This window comes from Geotrypetes seraphini, chromosome 10 (assembly GCF_902459505.1).
Source record: "Geotrypetes seraphini chromosome 10, aGeoSer1.1, whole genome shotgun sequence".
In the NCBI taxonomy this organism is placed as follows: Eukaryota; Metazoa; Chordata; class Amphibia; order Gymnophiona; family Dermophiidae; genus Geotrypetes; species Geotrypetes seraphini.
The window spans coordinates 132,270,673-132,295,307 of record NC_047093.1 but is presented as its reverse complement, the minus strand read 5'-3'; the positions used below and the strand labels follow the sequence as shown (position 1 = coordinate 132,295,307).

General features: G+C 41.2%; 1 protein-coding gene across 2 annotated transcripts in view; it reads left to right on the top strand.

Moving 5' to 3' along the window:
- LOC117367624 (zinc finger protein 493-like) overlaps nucleotides 1–24,635 on the top strand; it is a 99,235-nt gene that overhangs the window by 16,173 nt on the left and 58,427 nt on the right. Inside the window, exons 6-8 of one of the 2 annotated variants that reach the window (XM_033960368.1) lie at nucleotides 1,437–1,565; nucleotides 8,712–8,825; nucleotides 11,214–13,934. In XM_033960368.1, coding sequence (XP_033816259.1) covers nucleotides 1,437–1,565; nucleotides 8,712–8,825; nucleotides 11,214–13,934 — 2,964 coding nt within the window. Of the gene's footprint in view, nucleotides 1–1,436; nucleotides 1,566–8,711; nucleotides 8,826–11,213; nucleotides 14,196–24,635 lie in introns of those variants that run through there. The other variant, XM_033960366.1, reaches the window with a different exon arrangement.

Here is a 24,635-nt window from a genome sequence, read left to right as displayed (position 1 = left end):
CCCAGAGCTCTCCAGTAGTGTGCTTAGGCTCCATCTACTGGAGTCTCCATCAAAGCTCACTACAACCCATCTTAACCATCCCAGCCATCGAAAACCTCCCCAGCTCCGTCCTCAACTGAATGTTCATATACGGGACACAGGCCGTGGAAGCCTGCCCAGGACTGGCCTTAGTTCCTTCAATGTATACCCATTATTTTCTGATTAGAGATCCTCTGTGTTCAGCCCATGCTTGTTTTAATTCTGTCTGGGTTTGGTTTTCCACATCCTCTAATTTGTCAGTAAACTCCAAGAGCTCTGTCCTCACATCCTCCACACGCCTCTGAGCTCTTGCAGTCGCCTCCGATGTAGTATCTATCTGCATTTCTATCCCATCGATATGGGAGCCCATATCAGCAAAGTCGGCCCTCAGATCCTGAATTGTGGTCCGTATCTCAGGAGATCTCTGATTTCATCTCCAACATCCAAGCTTGCAGGTCTGCCTTAGTAACTCCTTCTGACTGGGGGTGGTCAGAAGGGGCCACGTCTGCATCATTCACACCCAAAATAGCAAGCACTGGGTGCTTCCTGCAGTCCTCTGGCACCCTCACTCTATGTGGACCCTGGTCCGACATCTTCTCTTCCAGGTGTGGCAGGACATTTTCCCCGTCACACTTTTTCCTCAATGCCAGCCATCTCCCATACTTTTCCAACTCCTACTCACCACTCCAGACCCCCCCCTCATCCTCCGAAACAACCAAAATAGCACAGGCTGAAGACAAAGCACCGTGGTTAGGCATCCATCTTTGCTGCTGACATTGCTCCCCTCGCCCCCCCAAAAATATATTTTAGCCCTGGGGACCAAGAGTGGGCATGTTCTAATTGGTTAGCATGTAGGCACTGGAATTTGCTGATTGGTGCAGGTTTAATTCTAATGGCCACTTGCTAATGGGGAAATTATCAGTTGGCCATTAATAGGGAAAAAGAAAAATCAGCCATTTTACCCCAACAGTAAAATGGCCTCAGTGCATGGCATTGACCCACTTAAAGATGCTCTAAGGCCACGTTTTGCTGCTGTTTGGTAAAAAAGCCCCATAATGATTTAGAGATTTCCAGCTGGTGGTTTCAGGAAGATTCTGATTTCTGATGTGTAGTAACTATGTGAACAGTCTGTGTTTAAAAAAAACTAACCTCTTGATGAAAAATTTACATTCTGTTTAAGCAGGAGCAGTTTCTACAATAGCACTATTTGTAGCTCTTGAGAAAAGTATTGAAATGGTCAGGGTGCTACCAGAAAAGATTTCTGATGACAATCAGTCCAGCAGCTCCCCTTTCTTTTTGGCTCTGTACTGGTGGCAGGGCCTAGGAAATCAGCATAATTCTGAGCACTTACAATGTAGGCTGTAGTTACTTTTCTAAACGTATTGCAATATCTTTTTTTTTTTTTTTTCATATAACAGGCTACCATAATGTCACGCCTGACATTTTAATCCGATTTGAGCAAGAGAGATTCAAGACTGAGCCTCAGGAACCTGAGGAAAGAGGAAATCTGACCCCCACAGGCACATGTGAGGAACTGCAGGAAGCAGGTGATGTAACTTAGATTCAAGCGAGAAATAGGATAATGCAAGCATTTTCTATAAGAAAGACACCTCTAGCCCGGGCACTATTAGAATGAGGTGTTATAATCACTGCCCCTGTTTCTAACCTTTGTCATGAGCATGACAAATTCAAGATAGATAAATTCAAGATAAGCCTGAAGACTTTTTTATTTCGAGACGCATTCGCTTGTGTTTAGAGTTATCTTCTCTTCTTCTTCTCTCTTTTTTTTTTTTTTTCTTCTCTTCTCTATCATTTTCTTTTCTTCTCTTAAGGAACCAACCGCTTTAAAAAAGCGACCCTACCCAATATGTTTTACCCCACTCCCACCTTTTCCTTTTCTTCTCAAATTATGTAACTTTTCCCCTCCTTTCCCTTTTCCCCTCACTTTCAAGTCTGTCCAGTTAATGTCTTTGATGTTCACTTTATTTATTTTAAAATATAATAAACTTGAAACTCTATCTCCGTTATTTCTACTTTTCTCTTTTCCTTATTAGATCTGCCTTTTTGTCTTTCATTCTTTTTCTTTCTCATTTTCTGATGTCTCTTTGTTCTTTCCTTCCTTTTGTCATCTATCTATGCTTACTCTCTGTCATCTATAATTTTCCTTGTATCTCTTATTTTCTGTGACTTCTCAACATTGGACCAGCTGATGAAGGATCTCTTTGAGCCCTTGGGATCTGCTACACTACTGTTCCTAACATGGAAAACCAGCTTTTTTAGTGGCCCTTACTTCAGCCAGTAGAGTTAGCGAACTGCAAGCACTGGCTATCTATGAACAATATCTCCAATTTTTCCCCGATAAGGTGCTTCTTCATACTCATCCAAAGTTACTTCCAATCAGTTATTTATTTCCTTCAATGCAGCTACTCAAGGACATGCAGTTTCTAAATGAACTATATCGTCCTGGATCGCTAATTGCATCTCTTTTGCTTATAAGAAAGTTTCAAGTTTATTGTAAATTTGATCAATCGCTTATTCCAAATTCTAAGCGATGAACATATCAATAAAATTACAAACAATTAAGGGGAAACAAAAGTCTTAACATTACGAAACAAATTGAGGACTAATATATAAACAAAAGGGAAAGGCTGGGTAAAGAAGTAGAAATTATTGATAGAAAAGAAGATGATTATGGTAAAAAAAAAAAAACAATAGGAAGGAAGAGAACAATAAACCTTAGAAAGGTTATGGGAATAAAATGAAACTTCTAATCAGGTTTTCTAATTATCAAAAGCAGCCTTGAAAAGAAAGCTTTTTAGTATGCTCTTAAATTTATCTAAATTGTTTTCTTTCCTTAAGTAAGTAGGGAGAGAGTTCCATGTTTGAGGTGCTGTGACAGAGAAAATGAAATGCCGCCGTGTATTAATAATTTTGAGTGAGGGAACAACTAATAAATGCTGATCATTAGACCTCAGTAATCTTGTTGAGGTATAGGGAATCAAAGATTTGTAAATGAAAGCCGGAGTTTTATACAACAAAGATTTGAAGGTAAGCAGACTTAATTTATACGTGATCGAATTTCTTAGCTTTCATTATAAGTTTGATTGAAGCATTTTGAATAATTTGTAAACGTCTGATTTCATTTTGCGCTATTCCATTGAGTAGGGCATTGCAATAATCAATTTTTGAAATGACCAAAGAGTGAATTAGAATGTTAAGAGATTTTGGACATAAAAATTCTGAACCTGAACGGATTTGACGAAGTCTGTAGAAAGTGGATTTAACGATATTACTAATGTGATTATGATAAGTTTATCATCAAAGATAACCCCTAAAATCTTGATGCTATTTATCAACTGTAAAGTGGTACCCTTAATAGAGATTGGAAAAATAAGTTTTGAACTATCTTTGCAGGGAAAGAACATGACATTAGATTTATTAATATTACGAGCTAATCCGTTATCGTTAAGCCACTGGTGAATCTGTTCGAGTTTCTTATTGATTGCTATTGTTTCGAGAGAGTTAGTGGGATCAAGTGGATGCCGTAAAGCCAATGGATTGGCAAAGGGTCATGAGCGGTGAAAGAAAAATGTTAAACAAAAGTGGTGAAAGAATGGACCCTTGTGGAATACCATATGTTGCCGAAAAACTTTTGGAAATTGTATTGTTGAAAGACACAATTGAAGAACGATTTTCAAAGTAAGATTTAAATCAAAGAAGAACCTGGTCTGTTATACCTATAGACTGTAATCTGTCTATAAGAAGGTTGTGGTCAATTGTGTCAAATGCCGATGAGTGATCGATGAAAATCAGAAGAACAGATGTATGATGATCTAGAAAATATGGGGATCTGGTTCATGTTCTCATGGCAGATCCCATTCCTCTGCCCCTCTCATGCGACTTTCTGACTGAGGGTCCCATTCCCATGTTCAGTCCAGGTCCCTTTTGTCTTATGGCTTGGCTCTTGAAAGGGAACGCCTAAGCAAGAAAGGATATTCAATTTTACCTACTTATTTTCTTTCTGTTAGTCCCTCTAGACCAACAGAGAACCCATCCAGTGTTTTGAGTTTTCTGATGCGACCAGTCGGATTTTTCTCGGATTCAAAGAGTCGGGTTTTTTCATGGGACAGTGACACAAAGGAGAACACTGCATGGGGGGTGGTAAATGGACACAGAGGGGCAATGCCAGACATGGGAGGGTTTAGAGACAGGGAGAATAGGAATGCAGAAGGGTGATGTTGGACTTAGGGGGGCATAGGGACACAGAGGCGTAATGCTAGACACAAGTGGATGGGGACATAGGATGATGATGATGAAGGCAGGGAGATGGACACAGGGGAAACACTAAAGAGGGAAGTACAGGAGACACAGAGAAGGGAGATCCTGAACATGTAGAAAAATACATACACAGAGATGGAAGATGGATGGTGAGCTTGGAGAAAGAAGAAATATCAAGTGGGCAGGAGACCCTGGTGAGTGTATTAAGAAAAGACAGAAGGAACCTGAGATCAACATGATTTGAAAAATAAAATGACAACAACAAAAGGTAGCAAAAAAAACCTTTTAGTTTCTGTTTTGTGATTAGAATAGATCGGATTTGAAATGTGTATCCTGCCAGAGTTGGTACTGGATCTAGCTGGGGACCAAAAAGCCCACTACCAGGCTGTGCATTCTTCAGCTTTCAGCAGGCTTAGGGCTGTCTCTGGCCAGGGGGCAGCTGTCCTAGTTGTACTCCCCTAACACTATTCCTGCCATGTGTGACTGAGGTATTCTGTTAGCTTAATTTTTTTGTGTAGCATTCTGTAGTAATTTGACTTGTTCAGTTTTCTCAATAGTGGAGGGGAGACGGGGGTTTTCTTGATCTTTGTTTTGTATTATGTGTGATTTATAAAATGGCAATTGTACAGAATATTTCTTTTTATACTTTAATAAAATATGTTCAGTGTAAAATCAACTATTCAAGGCTTGTGCTTATGGGATCATACAGTTTGCGAGGATGGGGGCTTGAGCTCGCAGGGATGGGGAAGGGGCCTGAGTTCACGGGGACAAACTTTTTTCCTCGCATCATTTTTTAAGTAGGCCTTTTAAAACCCTGGCCTATATTACAGGTGCCTAAGTTTTAAGTTAATAATAATGGCCACTTGTAAAATTCAATCTTTATCCAGCCGAAAGGGATCGCGATCAATCATCAACTCTTATAAATCGACTGAATATCACCTCAATGCTTGTGTTCATATAATTTATAGAGAAAACGCCTCAGCCCCACCACTCCACCGCAAAAACTTTAGTTTAAATCGCGGGAAGCAACGTGTGGTGCTTCATCATTGGCTGTCTTCACTATTTTGTTGTGTGTAAGTAATTCTTCTAACAATCTTTTTTTATTTTTTTATTTTTATCAATAAAACTTGATTATCAAACTTCATTTCTTGTTGGTAACTCAATATATTAGATAATACTTATCTCAGCCAACCAAGGGAGCCAGACCCGACATGTTTCGCACATATAACGTGCTTTTTCAAGGGTCTCCCTGTAAAATATAGAGACGGAGCTATAACATACAGTTGTGCCAGACCCCCTCCCTACACCACACTTTAATCGTTTATACGAACCGTTTATCTATGCAATAACTTACCGAGGTACGCCGCCGTCATCCGACTCCAAAAGTTTAAAGAGCAAAAGATGGCGACGGCGTTCCAGGTCCTCAATTTAAATATCCTTCACCTGTTGCTTAGTACCCACCCCCCTCGCAGCCTATTGGCTCCACTCGAGAAACAGATTACCCCAAAGAATTCCACTCAATCATATTATTCAACCCCCGGGGTTCAACTGTATCTAACTTAAAAATAAATTTTTGTTCTTCCTCATTTAATCGCCTGCGAGGCTGCGAGGGGGGAGGGGGGTGGGTACTAAGCAACAGGTGAAGGATATTTAAATTGAGGACCTGGAACGCCGTCGCCATCTTTTGCTCTTTAAACTTTTGGAGTCGGATGACGGCGGCGTACCTCGGTAAGTTATTGCATAGATAAACGGTTCGTATAAACGATTAAAGTGTGGTGTAGGGAGGGGGTCTGGCACAACTGTATGTTATAGCTCCGTCTCTATATTTTACAGGGAGACCCTTGAAAAAGCACGTTATATGTGCGAAACATGTCGGGTCTGGCTCCCTTGGTTGGCTGAGATAAGTATTATCTAATATATTGAGTTACCAACAAGAAATGAAGTTTGATAATCAAGTTTTATTGATAAAAATAAAAAAATAAAAAAAGATTGTTAGAAGAATTACTTACACACAACAAAATAGTGAAGACAGCCAATGATGAAGCACCACATGTTGCTTCCCGCGATTTAAACTAAAGTTTTTGCGGTGGAGTGGTGGGGCTGAGGCGTTTTCTCTATAAATTATATGAACACAAGCATTGAGGTGATATTCAGTCGATTTATAAGAGTTGATAAGTTTTAAGTTAGGCACCTCTAATCACGATTCTGTAATGGGCGCCTAAGGGCCTGATTCCGTAACCGGCGCCAAAGTTGGATCGCCTATCAATCATTCGAGGGCGAGGGTAACAGAATCTCGCCTATTCAGCTGAGATAGGCGGCTGACTTGTAGGCCAGGGTTTTCCGGGCCTACATTTTAGCCGCCCATCTTGGCATGAATTACGGGTGGGTAGCCACTTTAGCCCACCTAACACCACTTCTGACGCTGGGCACGCCTACTTTGGCATTCTGCGGCCTGAAGCAGCTACCTAGCCGCAATTCCAGCAGCCATTTCAGCTGGCTTTTATTTAGGCATTAGTAGGCACTTCAGCATTGCCTGATGGCTTTTTTCCAATTACTTAGGCATTGACAGGGCGCCTACTGATGCCTAAGTTCAGGCGCTAATTATATAATTTTCCCCTACGTGTGTGATTGACATGCAATAGGCACCTATTGAAAGGTCACTTGGACATACAAAGTCAGAGGCGTGAAGAAAGTACAAGAAATTTATTACGGTATACCGGACTCTAGTGCCGTTAATAGCCTGCCTACTAGAGAGTCAGAAACAGGAAATACAAGGACTTTTATGCCCTTTTCGCAAACTAATATATGCAAAAACTACAATTTTCATTTGTTATTCTATAACTTTTCTACAATTATTATTGGTCCTAAGCTCACACTAACAGGTCACTTATCTAACTCTTACAGTTCTAAATGTAAAATGTACAGAAGGGCAGGGTACATCATGGCTCAAACTCTATCTATTTAGCTTACAATGTGGTAAGGCAGGGACATACATTTTAGGCAGATGAAGTCAATAGATTGTACACTTTCTTCAGCTATGTAGACCAGAGCAATATTTTAAACAACAGTTAACCTTTCATGACCCTACACTATCTCTTTTAGGTGCCCATTACAGAATCTGGTCCTTAATGTTTGCATTTTCAGACTTAAAACCCATATTCTAATTTAATATCATCAGATCCATCTAGACACGTTTTCTCATTCAAGTTTCAAGCTGGTAGGCAGCAAACTTGGTTAGGCTACCTCATAGATGGCGCCAGGCTGACGTATGGCGCTTTTTGGAAAGAATTAAAGACCACCCTGTTCAACAAATTCATTTCATAGCCAGTTCTTCCTCCCCCCCCCCTTTTTTTTTTAAAGTTACCGCTCATCATACTTGAATCCACTATTTCCCCTCTCACGGTACTTTGTATTTCGTATTCTCTGACTGCTCAATGGCTTCTTCACCATTTGTATTCTGCTATTCGCTCATTTTACAACATTTCTATTGCAACACGTTAAAACTTTATTGTAACCTATGGATATCTTTCTTCTTACTACCGTATTTTCACGCATATAACGCACGCATTAGACACGATTTTACAAACCGTGCATAACCATGCGCATTATACGCGTGAGCACGTTTTACCACTTTTTTTTTACATAGTTCCCCCCCCGACGTCCGATTCACCCCCCCCGCAGGACCGCTCGCACCCCCACCCCGAAAGACCGCTCGCACGCACTCGCACCCGCACCCCCACCCCACCACGTCAGAGAAAGGGCGGGACCGCCGGAAGAGGAAGCAGCGCAGACGCAGGGCTCACAGAAGGGCCGGGACCGCCGGCAGAGGAAGCAGCAGGACAACGGTAGGAGCTTCTACATGATGGGGGGTCGGGAGGCTGTGGGGGTGCGAGCGGTCCTTCGGGGTGGAGGTGCGGGTGCGAGTGCGTGCGAGCGGTCCTTCGGGGTGGGGGTGCAAGCGGTCCTGCGGGGGGGGGGGTGAATCGGACGTCGGGGGGGGGCATCAGGCTTTCAGGGTGGGGACAGGACTTCAAGGGGGAGAGGAGAGTCGGGGTGGGCTAAAGGAGAGTCGGGGTGGCCAGAGGAGAGTCGGGGCAGGCGAAAGGAGAGTCGGGCGGCGACGGGAGAGTCGGGGCGGCATGCGCGGTATACAGGTGTGCGCGGTATATAAAAATGTATTTACATAAATTACAGTTTCCCGCGCGCTATACCCATGTGCGCGTTTTACACGGGTGCGCGGTATATGAGTGAAAATACGGTAATCTGCACCATGTAATCACAGGCCGCTCTGTGACCTCTTCTCCATCTGTATGTTGTAATCGCTGTTTGTACAGCTATTCTTCACTGTGAACCGCCTAGAAGTCGCAAGATTATGGCGGCATAGAAAAATAAAGTTATTATTATTATTATCACAGGCCTTCCAATTGTAACGTCTGTGTTCTCACTGAATGTTAAACAAGAGGAAGATTTTCCCTCTACGGATCATCCTGAATCGGAGACGCCTCAACAGACTCGATCTTCGGTAACAAGTAAGACGATGTATTTCAAACGAGGTCTAAGAGTGAGCAATGGTAAAATCTTGTTCTACCATCTGAACGGAGTGGGCATTCCCCAACATACAGAGTGAAGCAGATTCTGTTCAGGTGTCTGAGCTGTAGTTAATGTTTCCACCTCAGTGGAGCACCCGAGCAATCGCTCATACATTCTAGGAGTGTCGTTCACAGAAATACTCGCAAATCTGGAAAATTGTTGGTTTTTAAACCTCGCCACTCATAGAAACATAGAAACATAGAAAATGACAGCAATAAAGGGCCCTTTTTTTTTTTTTTTTAATAAGATTAAGGGATATAAATAAACTATCCAGTACCCAGAGATCCAGCCTGAACTCAATACCACAGTTTTCTCTACATCAGATCAAATTTCGATTAAGTTTAAGCCCCTCTCTCTAAATGAAGTTTCTTTGTAACTAAAAAGATTATCCACTCAAAATTGTGTACTAGATGAATGCCCTCCATTCCTATTTGCACACATTCCAAAGTCATTAATATCCTGTTAAAGATTGGCCAGTTACCGGTTCAGATGGCCGCATTGCACGCGCTCTGATTCCTAAAACCCAAGTTGCCGGTCTCTCCACTTCGTCAAATTGCTGGTATTCCTCTTCTAACCAAACTTCTTGAAACTAGTTTACGCGCAACTCACAGCTTTCATTGATAAATTCTCTTGTCGCCATCCCTCACGTTTGGTTTCTATACCCAGCATAACACAAAATTACTGTTACTGACCTTGCCGACTAAAATTAGATGCTGAGTACAGGGCAAGTCAGTCTTGCTCCAGTTTGATATATCAGCAATTTTTGATTCAGTCGATCACAGTTTGTTATTGACCAAGCTGAATGAATTGGGTTTTACCGGATCTATTCTCAGCTGGTTCAGAGATTTTCTAATAAATAGAGAATATTGTGTCTGGAAGGATGTTACTTTTTCCTCGAGGATTCCCTCAGGGGGTCCTCATTATCCCCTATACTATACATTGATGCTATAAAATGTGGGTCACGCGAAAAAAAAAAAAAAATTTGCACTCACTCGGCCAATCCTTAGAGGGAACAGAAAGAAAATGGGGAGGGGCGTGTTTCTATAAATAGCGCTCAAATTTGGGTCCTGGGAAAATCAGCACAAAGCACCATCCTAGAAAGATTCCTCCAGACAGTTACCTTCATGCAAAATACTTGGCACCGATTCCTGCACCCAATTTTGGGCCTGAGGACTTACATCTGTGGAACTGGTGTACATCCAAATGTTTGGACCGCACCTGGCCCACACATTTTCCCCCTCCCTTTGCCACACCCCCTTTGGGTTGCACAAGAGACACTTTGGATGTGCAATGCGGGTCTGGTTCCAGATTAGTGCCATTAACTCAAATTAATGTCAATAATTGTTAATGCCTGGTTAACTAATTAGTTTATGCATGCATGCATCTGGGCAGCCTATATAGACTCTGGGGGATGATGGCTTCTGGGTCAGACTAATGGTCCGTCTAGGCCAGGATCCCATCTTCACAGTGGCCAATCCAGGTCACAAGTACCTGGCAAAACCCTAAATAGTAGCAACATTCTATGCTACCGATCCAGGGCAAGCAGTGGCTTCCCCATGTCTCTTTCAATAGCAGACTATGGACTTTTCCTCCAGGAACTTGTCAAAACCTTTCTTAAAACCAGCTACATTAACTGCACTTACCACAGCCTCTGGCAAAACGCTCCAGAGCTTAACCATTCTCTGAGTGAACAAATATTTCTTCCTGTTGGTTTTTAAAAGTATTTCCCTGTGGTAGGTGAGCGTGTGAAATGTCCCTGCTGAAACCAATGCAGATTTCCCCTCTCAGCCCTGTTCCTATTACTTCTCTCTATATTCTGTTTCAGTACTGGCCTCTGACACCTCTGCTAGCAGTATTGGCAGGTTTTTCCAAACCTTGTTTCTTTATCACTTCTCCAGACTGGTACAGCCTCACTGATGGGTAATAGCTCACTTTGACCAGCAGGTGGAGACTGGGACCAAACTTTGGTTGTAGTATTAATAGCCATAGCTTCCTCTAGCAAACCAGTCTTTGCTCAGTCTCTCAACAGGTGAAGGTGAGCTGTGCCAGTCTTCTCTTATTTAGACCTGTTGGAATTTGTTTAGCGCTCCTTGCCCCCTGTTCTTGTGCTAGACTGAGCTTGGGGGGACCCTGTTTGAGAGTCCACTCAACCTCGGGGGTGTTACACTCAATGGGTCACGAGTTGAGTCCCTCCCACCCTTTCCACCACCTCTCCATATTTTGTAGAAGTGCCTCAGCCGATACCAGCCGAAATAACCGTATGGTCTAGAATGCCTCACCAATTGCACTGGAAAATTTATTTAAATACTCTTATTTTTATTCAACAGATAATGGATTTGGGAACAACAGTAAGAGAACGAGACAGTGCAATGGGCAGCAGATAGAGGAATGGAATCCTAAAGACCCCTCCAGAGACAGTATAGATTGTTTAACTGATTGTGTGGGAGGTATGAATCAAGTTAGACCATCCATCATTAAAGAAAAACTTCAGACTGGAGACAGACGCAATCCAGGTACTGAACAAGAGAGAAATGCCAACCATTTCTCAAATTTTGCACAAAGTCAGAGCCTCAATGAAGAAAGACTGCTTCAGAACACTACAAGTGAAGAAAGGCTCTCTGAGACTTCAAATCTGACAGGAGAAAAACAAATTCCCAGACCTAAGTCATTCCAATGTACGAAATGTGAAAAATGTTTTACATGTAAATCACAGCTTATAATTCATCAGAAAGTCCACAAAGGACAAAAAACATTAAAACGTTCTGCACATGATAAAAGCTTCAGTCGAACACTTCAAGTGGAAAGACATGAAGCGACCAACAGTAGAAAGAAACAAGTGCATGAAATGAACCTCCAGGGAGGAAACCTACTTGAATGTACACTATGTGAGGGAAGCTTCACTGAAAAAAATCTCCACAGTGGAGAAAAAACATATAAATGTTCTCATTGTGGTAAATGCTTCAAACATACAAGTAGACTTAAAATTCATGAAAGAACCCACACTGGAGAAAAACCATATATATGTTCTCATTGTGGTAAATGCTTCAAACATACAAGTAGCCTTAGAATTCATGAGAGAACCCACACTGGAGAAAAACCATATAAATGTTGTCAGTGTGGTAAATGCTTCAAATATCCAAGTAGCCTTAGAGTTCATGAAAGCATTCACACTGGAGAAAAACCATATACATGTACTGAATGTGATAAAAGCTTCAATCAAAAAGTTGATCTCAGAACTCATGAAAGAATCCACACTGGAGAAAAACCATATAAATGTTCTCATTGTGGTAAATGCTTCAAACATACAAGTAGCCTTAGAACTCATAAAAGAACCCACACTGGTGAAAAGCCATATAAATGTAGTGAATGTGGTAAATGCTTTAATCAGACAACTACCCTCATAACTCATAAGAGAATTCACACTGGAGAAAAACCATATAAATGCATTGAATGTGGTAAAAAGTTCAATCGAAAAGCTGATGTCAGAATTCATGAGAGAATCCACACTGGAGTGAAACCACATAAATGTTCAGAATGTGATAAATGCTTCAATCGAACAGATCAACTCAGAATTCACAAAAGAATCCACACTGGAGAAAGACCATATAAATGTTCTCGTTGTGGTAAATGCTTCAAACATACAAGTAGCCTTAGAATTCATGAAAGAACCCACACTGGAGAGCAACCATATAAATGTACTGAATGCGATAAAAGCTTCAATCATATAGGTAATCTCAGAACTCATGAAAGAATCCACACTGGAGAAAAACCATATAAAGGTTCTCGTTATGGTAAATGCTTCAAACATACAAGTGGCCTTAGAATTCATGAAAGAACCCACACTGGAGAGCAACCATATAAATGTACTGAATGTGATAAAAGCTTCAATCATATAGGTAATCTCAGAACTCATGAAAGAATCCACACTGGAGAAAAACCATATAAATGTTTTCATTGTGGCAAATGCTTCAAACATACAAGTAGCCTTAGAACTCATGAAAGAACCCATACTGGTGAAAAACCTTATAAATGTAGTGATTGTGGTAAATGCTTCAATCAAGCAACTAACCTCATAACTCATAAGAGAATTCACACTGGAGAAAAACCATATAAATGTTCTCAATGTGATAAAAGCTTCAGTGAGAAAAGTAAACTCAGAATTCATGAAAGAATCCACACTGGAGAAAAACCATATAAATGTTCTCAGTGTGATAAATGCTTCAAATATATAAGTAGCCTTAAAAGTCATGAAAGCATCCACACTGGAGAAAAACCATATAAATGTACTGAATGTGATAAAAGCTTCAATCAAAAGTTTGATCTCAGAACTCATGAAAGAATCCACACTGGAGAAAAACCATATAAATGTTTTCATTGTGGCAAATGCTTCAAACATACAAGTAGCCTTAGAACTCATGAAAGAACCCACACTGGTGAAAAACCTTATAAATGTAGTGATTGTGGTAAATGTTTCAATCAAGCAACTAACCTCATAACTCATAAAAGAATTCACACTGGAGAAAAACCATATAAATGTTCTCAATGTGATAAAAGCTTCAGTGAGAAAAGTAAACTCAGAATTCATGAAAGAATCCACACTGGAGAAAAACCATATAAATGTTCTCAGTGTGGTAAATGCTTCAAATATACAAATAGCCTTAAAATTCATGAAAGAATCCACACTGGAGAAAAACCATATAAATGTACTGAATGTGATAAAAGCTTCAATAAAAAGTTTGATCTCAGAACTCATGAAAGAATCCACACTGGAGAAAAACCATATAAATGTTTTCATTGTGGCAAATGCTTCAAACATACAAGTAGCCTTAGAACTCATGAAAGAATCCACACTGGTGAAAAACCTTATAAATGTAGTGATTGTGGTAAATGTTTCAATCAAGCAACTAACCTCATAACTCATAAGAGAATTCACACTGGAGAAAAACCATATAAATGTTCTCAATGTGATAAAAGCTTCAGTGAGAAAAGTAAACTCAGAATTCATGAAAGAATCCACACTGGAGAAAAACCATATAAATGTTCTCAATGTGATAAAAGCTTCACCGTGAAAAGTAAACTCAGCATTCATGAAAGAATCCACACTGAAGAAAAACCATGTACTGAATGTTGAGTATATGATCCTCTGGCTCAACAAAACAAGGGTGTGGCAAACTTTCTTAAGTTGGACAGTATAAGAGGTTGGTATTTAATATATGCAAGTATAAAAAGAAACCCCGGTTACAGTCATCTGCTTTCTTATTGCTCTTGATTTATTAGTGAGAATATGAGCCTGACAGATAGGGTTACATCCATATAGAGCATGTTAAAAGTTTGGTGTTTTCCTGGGAAATTGGTATAGAAATTGAATATATATATCAGGATACAGTCAAGTAAAAAAAACATAAAAATAAAACTGTCAATGGGAGAAAATTGTAGGCATAATCAAAACATATGTCTAAGTCCAAATTAGACAAAGTCAGCAGGGCACAAATGTCCATTCTCGAAAAATACATCTAAAGTATACTTTTTTGGAAATCGTCCATCTGTACGTCCAGGCATTTGATAATCCAGACCGCCACTACAGCTATCTTTTTACCACATTCTTGTCCAAATATTTGTCCAAATCCCGAACACCCAGAACAAGACCTTTTAGATGTGGGAGGGGCCAGCAATGTGATGGACTAGCCACCCAGACATGGCAACAGAACAGTGGAGCACCTTACAGGGCACTGCTGTGAACTTCACAAAAAGGGTGCCACATAAACATTTCACCAGAACTTCCATATAAGTAATGTTGAGCTGCCAAAACCCACTATATCCACCTATCTACATCCCCAATTGCCCTTATGGCTGCAAGTGTCACCTACACTCATTAAATTGTCATTTACAGGACCCCTGAGGAAGACAGCATTGTCAAAACATGTTGGGTCCACAATTCCCAACAGTTTGGGTCCTACATATATTTTATGTGGATTATTAAGTTGTATATTTTGAAATGGGGCTTGCATCTTGAACATCACCATCTCTACAGAGTTTTCGTTTTCGCCAAATTTGTTAAAACACGTGCAGACTGTGAAATATGGCAGGCAGACCTGGGGAAACTGGAAGACTGGGCATCCAAATGGCAGATGAAATGCAATGTGAGTAAGTGCAGAGTGATTCACATTGAGCATAAGAATATAAGAAATGCCTTCACCGGATCAGACCCTAGGTCCATCTAGTCCGGCGACCCGCACAAGCAGAGGCCAAGTCAGGTGCTCCCTGTTGGAGACCCTGATTTCCCGTATCCCTCAATGTGATTTGCAAGAAGGTGTGCATCCAACTTGCGCTTGAATCCCAGAATGGTAGTCTCCGTCACAACCTCCTCTGGGAGAGCATTCCAAGCGTCTGCCACTCGTTGTGCGAAACAGAACTTCCTGACATTTGTCCTGAGCCTGCTGCCCCTCTAATCGGAAAATAATGGTAGATATTGAAGAACTAGGTCCAGTACTGGGCGGACTTGCACGGTCTGTGTCCCATCTGTGGCCATTCAGTTGAGGATGGGCTGGGGAGGGCTTCAACGGCTGGGAGGGTTTAGATGGGCTGAAGTGAGCTTGACGGAGACTCCGGCAGATAGAACCCAAGCACAGTACCAGGCAGAGCTCTGGGTTTCTGGCCCATAAATATCTAGGAAAAAGGACAATTTCAATTAAATCATTAATTTATAGAGCATGTACGGTTGGGCAGACTGGATGGACCATTCGGGTCTTTATCTGCCATCATTTACTATGTTACTATATGGCAGTACAGTAGGGTTTGAAGGGGGGGGGGGCAGCTCACATTTTCCACCATGAATGTAGTGGTTAGAGTGGCTTATGTACCTGGGTCCTCCTCTCTATGGTTCACTAGCTCGTGCCCAGGCTGCTTAAGAGACCTCTGTGCAGCTCTACTAGGCTTTCCTATAGCAGTTGCTGATGTTCCGGAGACAGTTTTGTATGTTTTTAATCAGATTTTTATGGCGGTGTGAGGGGGGTCAGTGATCACTGGGGGAGTTTCTGGGGGGCTCTGTACTTTGTGTCTGCTGTGGTTATCTGATCACTTTGGATACCTTTTTGGCACTTATACCTGGTTTTAGATTGCCTAAAACAAAAGGAATTGACCCCAAAATATCCACAAAGAAGAAAATCCAGAGAAAACCAAAAAAACTCTGTGGAGTGACGATGTTCCCAAATGGACTTTATTTGAAAGTATCAGAGTTCCAAAGGTTCACTAAAATCATCCACATAAAATAATTCCATCCACATAAAAGTAAATCATCCACATAAGAGCCCACATACTCACCTTTATAGGACCCCCAGGGACCCCTGAACATAAGAACATAAGAACATAAGAAGCGCCATCTCCGGATCAGACCTTCGGTCCATCAAGTCCGGCGATCCGCACACGCGGAGGCCCTGCCAGGTATACACCTGGTTTATTTTATAGCCAACCATACTTTATATGCCTCTCTCAAGGAGATATGCATCTAGTTTGCTTTTGAAGCCTAGGACTGTCGATTCTGCAATAATCTCCCCTGGGAGAGTATTCCAGATGCCAACCACTCTCTGTGTGAAGCAGAACTTTCTGACATTAGTCCTGAACTTGTCCCCCCTTAGCTTCATTTCATGTCCTCTTGTCCGTGTCAAATTGGACAATGTAAATAATCTTCTCTGCTCTATTTTGTCGATTCCTTTCAGTATTTTGAAGGTCTCGATCATATCCCCACGCAGTCTCCTTTTCTCAAGGGAGAACAATCCCAGTGTTTTAAGTCAATCCTCATATACCAGTTTCTCCATACCCTTCACTAGTTTGGTTGCTCGTCTCTGCACCCTCTCCAGCAGTTTTATATCCTTCTTTAGGTAGGGAGACCAATGTTGGACGCAGTATTCCAAGTGGGGTCTGACCATTGCCCTATAAAGCGGCATTATAACTTTCTCCGATCTACTCGAGATTCCTTTCTTTATCATGCCCAACATTCTATTTGCCTTCTTTGCCGCTGCCGCGCATTGTGCTGACGGCTTCAGGGTCCTATCTATCAGTACACCCAGATCCCTTTCTTGTACACTTTTTCCCAGACTTGCACCTGACATTCTGTACTCGTATTCCTTATTCTTACTGCCTAAATGCATTACCTTGCATTTCTCCACGTTGAACTTCATCTGCCATTTCTCCGCCCATTTTTCTAACCGACACAAATCGCTCTGGAGTTCCTCACTATCCTCCTGCGATCTGATTGCCCGGCAGAGTTTTGTGTCATCTGCAAACTTGATGATCTCACTGGATGTTCCGTTTTCCAAGTCATTGATATAAATATTAAAAAGGATCGGTCCAAGTACTGAGCCCTGGGGTACACCACTAGTCACTATCTCCCAGTCGGAGAACTTCCCATTAATGCCCACTCTCTGCTTCCTGTTATCCAGCCATTTGCCTATCCATCTTTGTATATCTCCCTCTATGCCATGGCTTTGTAGTTTCCTGAGAAGTCTTTCGTGTGGAACTTTGTCGAACGCTTTCTGGAAGTCCAAGTATATTATGTCCACCTGCTTTCCACTATCAATTTGCTCGTTCACGGTCTCAAAGAATTGGAGTAAATTCGTCAAACACGATTTCCCTTTCCTGAATCCATGTTGACTGGGTTTCATCAAGTCGTGTGTGTCCAAGTGCTGAACTATGCTATCCTTGATCAGTGATTCAATCATCTTGCCTGGGACAGATGTAAGACTCACAGGTCTATAATTGCCCGGTTCTCCTCTCGATCCTTTTTTGAAAATTGGCGTGACGTTCGCTTTCTTCCAGTCGTCTGGTATCTGACCAGTTCTGATTGACAGGTTTGCAAGTTTTTGCAATAACTCTCCGATTTCAACCTTCAATTCCTTCAAGACTCTTGGGTGAATTTCATCCGGTCCAGGGGATTTGTCACTTTTAAGTTTGTCGATCTGGTAGTATATCTGATCTAAGTTCACTTCAACTGTGGTGAGGCTGTCCTCTATTTCTCCTGTAAACAGTTTCTCCGCTTCAGGTATTGTTGAGGTGTCCTCCTTCGTAAAGACGGACGCAAAGAAGGAATTTAGTTTGTCTGCGATCTGTTTATCTTCCTTGATGTACCCTTTTCTTCCCTTGTCGTCCAGGGGTCCCACTGCCTCTTTTGCAGGTTTTTTCCCCTTCACGTATCTAAAGAAGGGCTTGAAGTTTTTGGCCTCCCGGGCTATTTTTTCCTCATAGTCCTGTTTTGCATCCCTCACCGCCTTGTGACATTTCTTCTGTTCATCTTTATGTTTGTTCCAGGCTTCGGTTGTCTTTGTGCATTTCCATTTTTTGAAAGAGTCCTTCTTTTCTTTTATGGCTTCCTTCACCTGTATGGTAAGCCATGCCGGTTTTCCTTTGCCTTTAGTTCTCCGATCTTTAGAAATCCTCGGAATGTAGAGATCTTGCGCTTCTGCAATAGTATTTTTCAATAGGCACCATGCCTGATCTACTGTTTCAAGTTTGTCCACCATCTTCTCGAGTCGTTTTGTTACCATGGCTCTCATGCAATCGTATTTACCCTTTTTAAAGTTTAAGGTGGTGGTTAAGGTTTTGGCATGTTTCCCTTTCCTGATGTCCAGTTTAAAGTTGATTACATTTTGTCTTTGATCTACATTTCGACTTTTTGTCGAAACGCGGACCGTGTTGGGTCCTGTATCCCTAGCGGACTAGGTCCTTTAAGGCTCTTATGTGGATGATTTACTTTTATGTGGATGGAATTATTTTATGTGGATGATTTCAGTGGACCTTTGGAACTTTGACACTTTCAAATAAAGTCCATTTGGGAACATCGTCACTCCACAGAGTTTTTTTGGTTTTCTTTAGATTGCCTAAGTCACAACTTATAAGTTCCCGTTCAGACAGCCTCGTAATACTTTTGATTATCTGTTAATCCCCTATCACAGCGAATACAGAGGGAGAAGTGTACTTAAAGGCTTTCTTTTGAAGAATACATACTTGCCCCGAGTTGTATTATGTGAAACTTGAGAGGAACACATCAGCATCTTTAAGAACTATTCAAGACTGTTCGAGGGAAACAGTCTGACTGTTTTTTTTTAAGGTGCTAAGATCAGAAGAAGAATATGTTCAGAATCTTTCTACATGAATATTTTTGTAAGTAATACTTTAGAAAAATATACATTAGAACTGATTTTCTTTTATTTCAGCGTTATAAATTGTAAAATTAGGAATGTCTTTGCGATACATGGAATACCTTATAGGGAAGGATGTCAAAGTTATTTTAAGTATAAAGGTAAAAGTATTGTTAGAGCAAGCCGAGATCTCTCTATAGAAAGATTAAGTTACACTTCTGTTGATATGTCTCCATTGCACAAATAAGACTTTGGTGAGCCTTTTGACACAAGATTATTTTTCTCATTAAATGACTTTTAATAAATATTTTTGATTGGAAATATATAACTATATTTGTGCAATTTCTGAGTTTGGAGCATCAGTTTAAACAGAATATCAGGTCATTCCTGTTCAATGTGGCAAAAGCTTAAATCAAACAGCCAACCTCATCACAGAACTCACACTGGAGAAATACTATACAGATGTTCTCAATGTGGTAAGAAAAGTAAACTCAGAATTCAAGAAAGAATCCACACTGGAGAAACCCAAAATAAATGTTTTCATTGTGGTAAATGTTTAAAATCAGACAAGCACTCTGAGAACTCATGAAAAAATCCACACTGGATAAAACCCATATAAATGTTCAAACAAGTACACTCAGAATTCATGAAAGAATCCACACTGAAGGAAAACATATCAGTCGGGAGGAGTCAAGATGGTAGATGGCTGTTGTGGAAGTTCAGATGAATACAGTGGCGGAACAGCTAGATCAGGGGTGTCCAATGTCGGTCCTCGAGGGCCGCAATCCAGTCGGGTTTTCAGGATTTCCCCAATGAATATGCATTGAAAGCAGTGCATGCACATAGATCTCATGCATATTCATTGGGGAAATCCTGAAAACCCGACTGGATTGCGGCCCTCGAGGACCGACATTGGACACCCCTGAGCTAGATGATACCTCCCAAAAAGTGGAAAGTTTGCAGAGTGGAGAACTGGAGATTTGGAGGACCTTGAATTGCTCTAGGCCAGGGGTGTCCAATGTCGGTCCTCGAGGGCCGCAATCCAGTCAGGTTTTCAGGATTTCCCCAATGAATATGCATGAGATCTATTAGCATACAATGAAAGCAGTGCATGCAAATAGACCTCGTGTATATTCATTGGGGAAATCCTGAAAATCCGACTGGACTGCGGCCCTCGAGGACCGACATTGGACACCCCTGCTCTAGGCAGTGTAATTTACATAAAAGGGGTATTCTAGTGCAGTGGTCCACCAGGCCAATCGGGTTTTCAGGCTAGCCCTAATGAATATGCATGGAGCAGATTTGCATGCCTGTCACTTCCATTATATGCAAATCTCTCTCATGCATATTCATTAGGGCTAGCCTGAAAACCCGATTGGCCTGGTGTGTCATTCAGGACAAGCGGGTTATATCCCAGTGCTCGCGAGCCTCATAGAAGGAATCCACTCTGGATTTTTTTCTGAATCCCTCCTACTTCACAGCCTGTTGGTTGGGGCAATTTTCCTTTCTGGACTCAAGAATAGCAGTTGTCCTAAGCGCAGAGGTGCAGGGCAGCATAGCCCAAGAGACACAAGCTGGAGTCCTTTACAGGAGACTCAGTGCTGCCTAATATGGCATTTTCTCCAGAATATGCTAATTTGATGTGGAGAGCCTTTCAGGACAGTCAACCTTCCAAGGAGAAGCCTGGCAGCGCTGTGGATAGTGCACGCAGGGGCAGCGGCTCTCAGGGGGCGTCTACCTCACTAGCTGTAATTAGCCAGGCTCCAGGAGACCTTACTGAGGGAGATTCAGATGATGATGGATCCCTTACTATGCCATTGCTGTCTCAGGGTGCGTCCTGCCTGTGGGGGGGGATGTAGGGTCACAATCAGGCGCTTTAGAACCTGTGATGGCTCTCGATCCTAGGGATGATCCCATGGTTCTATGCTTATTCAAACCCTTGGATTTGTTGAACCTGATCACTCATTTGCTTTGGGAGTTAAACCTGGCCTACCAGCAGGCCCCTGCTGCTTCCTCCTCTATCATGAGTGAAGTGGGAGCTCACTCTTCTGTTTCCCTGGTAACCTGACATTAATGTCATGGTCACGGAGCATTGGGATGCTCCAGAATGGTCCCTTAAAGTTGCCAAGGCTATGGCTTGGCTCTAACCTGGAGTCAGCCCGAAAGCGATCGTATTCCTACAGCATACCCAAACTATGGAATCAGCTCCCTTCTGCCATCAGGGCAATTGACAACCTACTGCCCTTCTGGAAACAATGAAGACACTACTGTTGAAGAACCAGAGCACTTCTGGTCTCAAACTCTAAAGCACCTCTCAGCAGATTTCCTTTCAAAGGACTGTTGTTCGGGAAAGGTCTGGACGATCTCGTCACCAGTGTGGCAGATCGAGGGGGGCAGGGAAGGGAGGGAGGGGGGGAGAGAGGGGGGATACTTAGGCAGGAATGGGGAAAGAGGAAAATCTGAGTGTTCAAGTATCAAAGAGAAATGTTTTCAGTTTTTTCTGGAATGTGGTGGATGAATGGACTCCAAGAAACAAAGCAAAGAAAAAGCATACATATGATTCATGGTGAATACTAAAACATAAGAACTGCCATCACCAGATCAGACTTTTGGTCCATCAAGTCTGGCGATCCGCACATGCGGAGGCCCAGCCAGGTGTACACCTGGCGTAAATTTAGTGACCCGTACCCCTCTATGCCTCTCATAAGGAGATGTACATCTAGTTTGCTTTTGAATCCTAGAACGGTGGATTCCGCAATAACCTCCTCCGGGAGAGCATTCCAGGTGTCCACCACTCGTTGCGTGAAGCAGAACTTCCCGATATTTGTCCTGAACGTGTCCCTCCCCCAGCTTCAGTCCACCTCCTCTTGTCCGTGGCACATTGGACATTGTAAATAATTTTTTTTTCCTGCTCTATTTTGTCGATTCCTTTTATTATTTTGAAGGTCTCAATCATGTCCCCTCGCAGTCTCCTTTTCTCAAGGGAGAGCAATCATTATGAGTTGTCAAAATGGGTGATTCTTATTTATTTTTGACGTATTGCACATGTGACAAGTTTCAAGTTTCAAGTTTAATATGTTTTTGATTAATCGCTTCATCTAAATTCGAAGCGATGTACAATATGATAAAATTACAATGTAAAAACAAAATCATAGAAGATAATACTAACAAGGTTAAAAAACAAATTTGACGAAACTGGAGACAAAAGGAAAATATGGGGATGAAGTTACATTTTAAATAAGGTAGAATATACATAAAGGGAAGGCACATAAGGGGAGGGATAATGATAATAATTTTAATAAGATAAAATTTAATAGGAGAGTAAAAATTGGAAATGAGACTCGAAAGAATAACTTTATGAGATTCTCATGATTATTAAAAAGACACATAGGAGCATAGTTAGTTTATGAATGCGTCATTAAACAGGAATGTTTTTAGTTTACATTTAAATTTTACTAAATTAGTTTCTTCCCTTAGAAAGCTCGGTAGAGAATTCCAAGTCTGGGGTGCAGTGACTGAAAAAATAAATTGACGACGCGTATTTATTATTTTTAGCGATGGAATCGTTAGAAGATGCTGTTCGGCAGATCTTAAAGTTCTATTAGCTGTATAAGGGATTAGCAGTTTGTGAATGAAAGCTGGAGTTTTATAAAGAAGTGATTTAAAGGTAAGCAAACTGAGTTTATATATTATTCGATGACCCACCGGAAGCCAATGGGCTTCCTTAAGGAGCGGCGTTACGTGATCAAATTTTTTTGCTTTATAGATAAGTTTAATGGATGTATTTTGTATTATCTGTAAGCGTTTTATTTCCTTTTGTGCTATACCTTTGAACAGGGCATTACAGTAATCTATCTTTGAAATGACAAGTGAATGAATGAGGATGTTTAGAGAATTGGCATTAAGGAACTGTGATACAGAGCGGATTTGTCGAAGCCTGAAGAATGAAGACTTTATAACATTACTAATATGGTCGTGGAAGGAGAGAGAGTGATCGAAAATAACTCCAAGTATTTTAATATTGTTTACTTCTTGTAAAGGATGACCCTTAATAGAAATTGGGAGGCTTAGTTTGGGGTTATCCTTCCAGGGAAAAAGTAGTACATTGGATTTAGAGATATTCAATGCAAGTTTATTATTGTTTAACCAGTTATGTATTTGTTCTAATTTTGTATTGATTACTGATATGTCAGAAGGATTATTGGTATCAATGGGGTGCAGAAGTTGGATATCGTCGACACTGACGAGAGATGCTGTCAAAAAGCCTCTGGTATGAGCATGAATGCATTGTACAATTAGGGGGTAAATACAGAAAATTGAAGGGATCAAAACCAATGGTGAAGAAGTAAAAAGTGAAATGAGAGGACCCCCAAGAAACTAACCCTCTCTTTTACAAACCTGTGCAAGCATTTTTAGTGCCGGCTGCGGCAGTTCATAGAATTCCCATGAGCATCGGAGTTCTTTTTTTTTATATTTCAATTTTTCAGAATATACAATACACATTGAACAGCAATCTGCAATCACAACAATAGCAGAACCAGCAACTGCAAATAATGCTCAAAAATGAAAAATGCACATACCCCTCACAAATTACACCCCAGAATCCCCCCCCACCCCAATCCCCCCTCAGTGCACATATCCCCAATTCCATACCCCCAGCAAAACCCTCCCCCCAGAAACCCTCCCGCCATCCAATGAGCAAACCAGGCAGAATTAGCTAAGGAACCCCCACAGATTGTCCAATAAGTCTCTTATTTTAATCCAAGTTAGTGACGAGCATCGGAGTTCTTACTGCCGTGGCTCGCACTAAAAACACTAGCGCGGCTTTGTAAAGGAGGGCCTAAAAGCTAAGAACTAAGAGCAAACCATACATATGAAGCGTAGACGATGCTAAAAACGCTATGAGTGGTCAAACCTGTATTGCTGATGAATTTTTATTTTTTTTTTTATAAGTATTTTCAACATTATTACATCCATTCAAACATAATAAGATATGGATTATAAAGAAATTATACACTATCCAAAAGCCAAATTTTTACGCCCTCAGGCAAATATCCATCTAGCCCACAAATGAAGGAAGACATCTCATTATTCATATAAACTTAACAGGAATACAAAAATAGGTGTGGAGGGAGGAAGAAAAAACAGACTTGCCCCCCTTCAATAACCTATATACCTCTTAGGACGCTATTTATATAAACCCCCCACTAAGGGAAGCTAGTAACTAGTCTTGTTTCCTTCCTTTAAGAAAAAGTTCTAATTGGGAACATGCAGAATACATTTACAGGGAAATTTAAGAAAAAACGTTGCACCCATTTCAAGAACTTTAGGACGTAAAGCCAAAAAAGCTTTTCTCCTATATTGAGTAGCCCTTGCCACATCGGGAAACATTAAGACCTTATCTCCGCAGAATTTTGCCTCTCTATTCTGGAAATATAGCTTCAGCATTAAAGTTTTATCTAATTCATTAACCCAGGTAATTAAGAGAGTAGCCCAGGTTTGGATCAAATCTTGAGAATTTTCAAGAAATTTTGTTAAATCTACTTCTACAGTACTCAATTGATCCATTCCCCCTTCTACTGGAAATTTTTTTCTTTTCAGGTATATAAAAGAAGT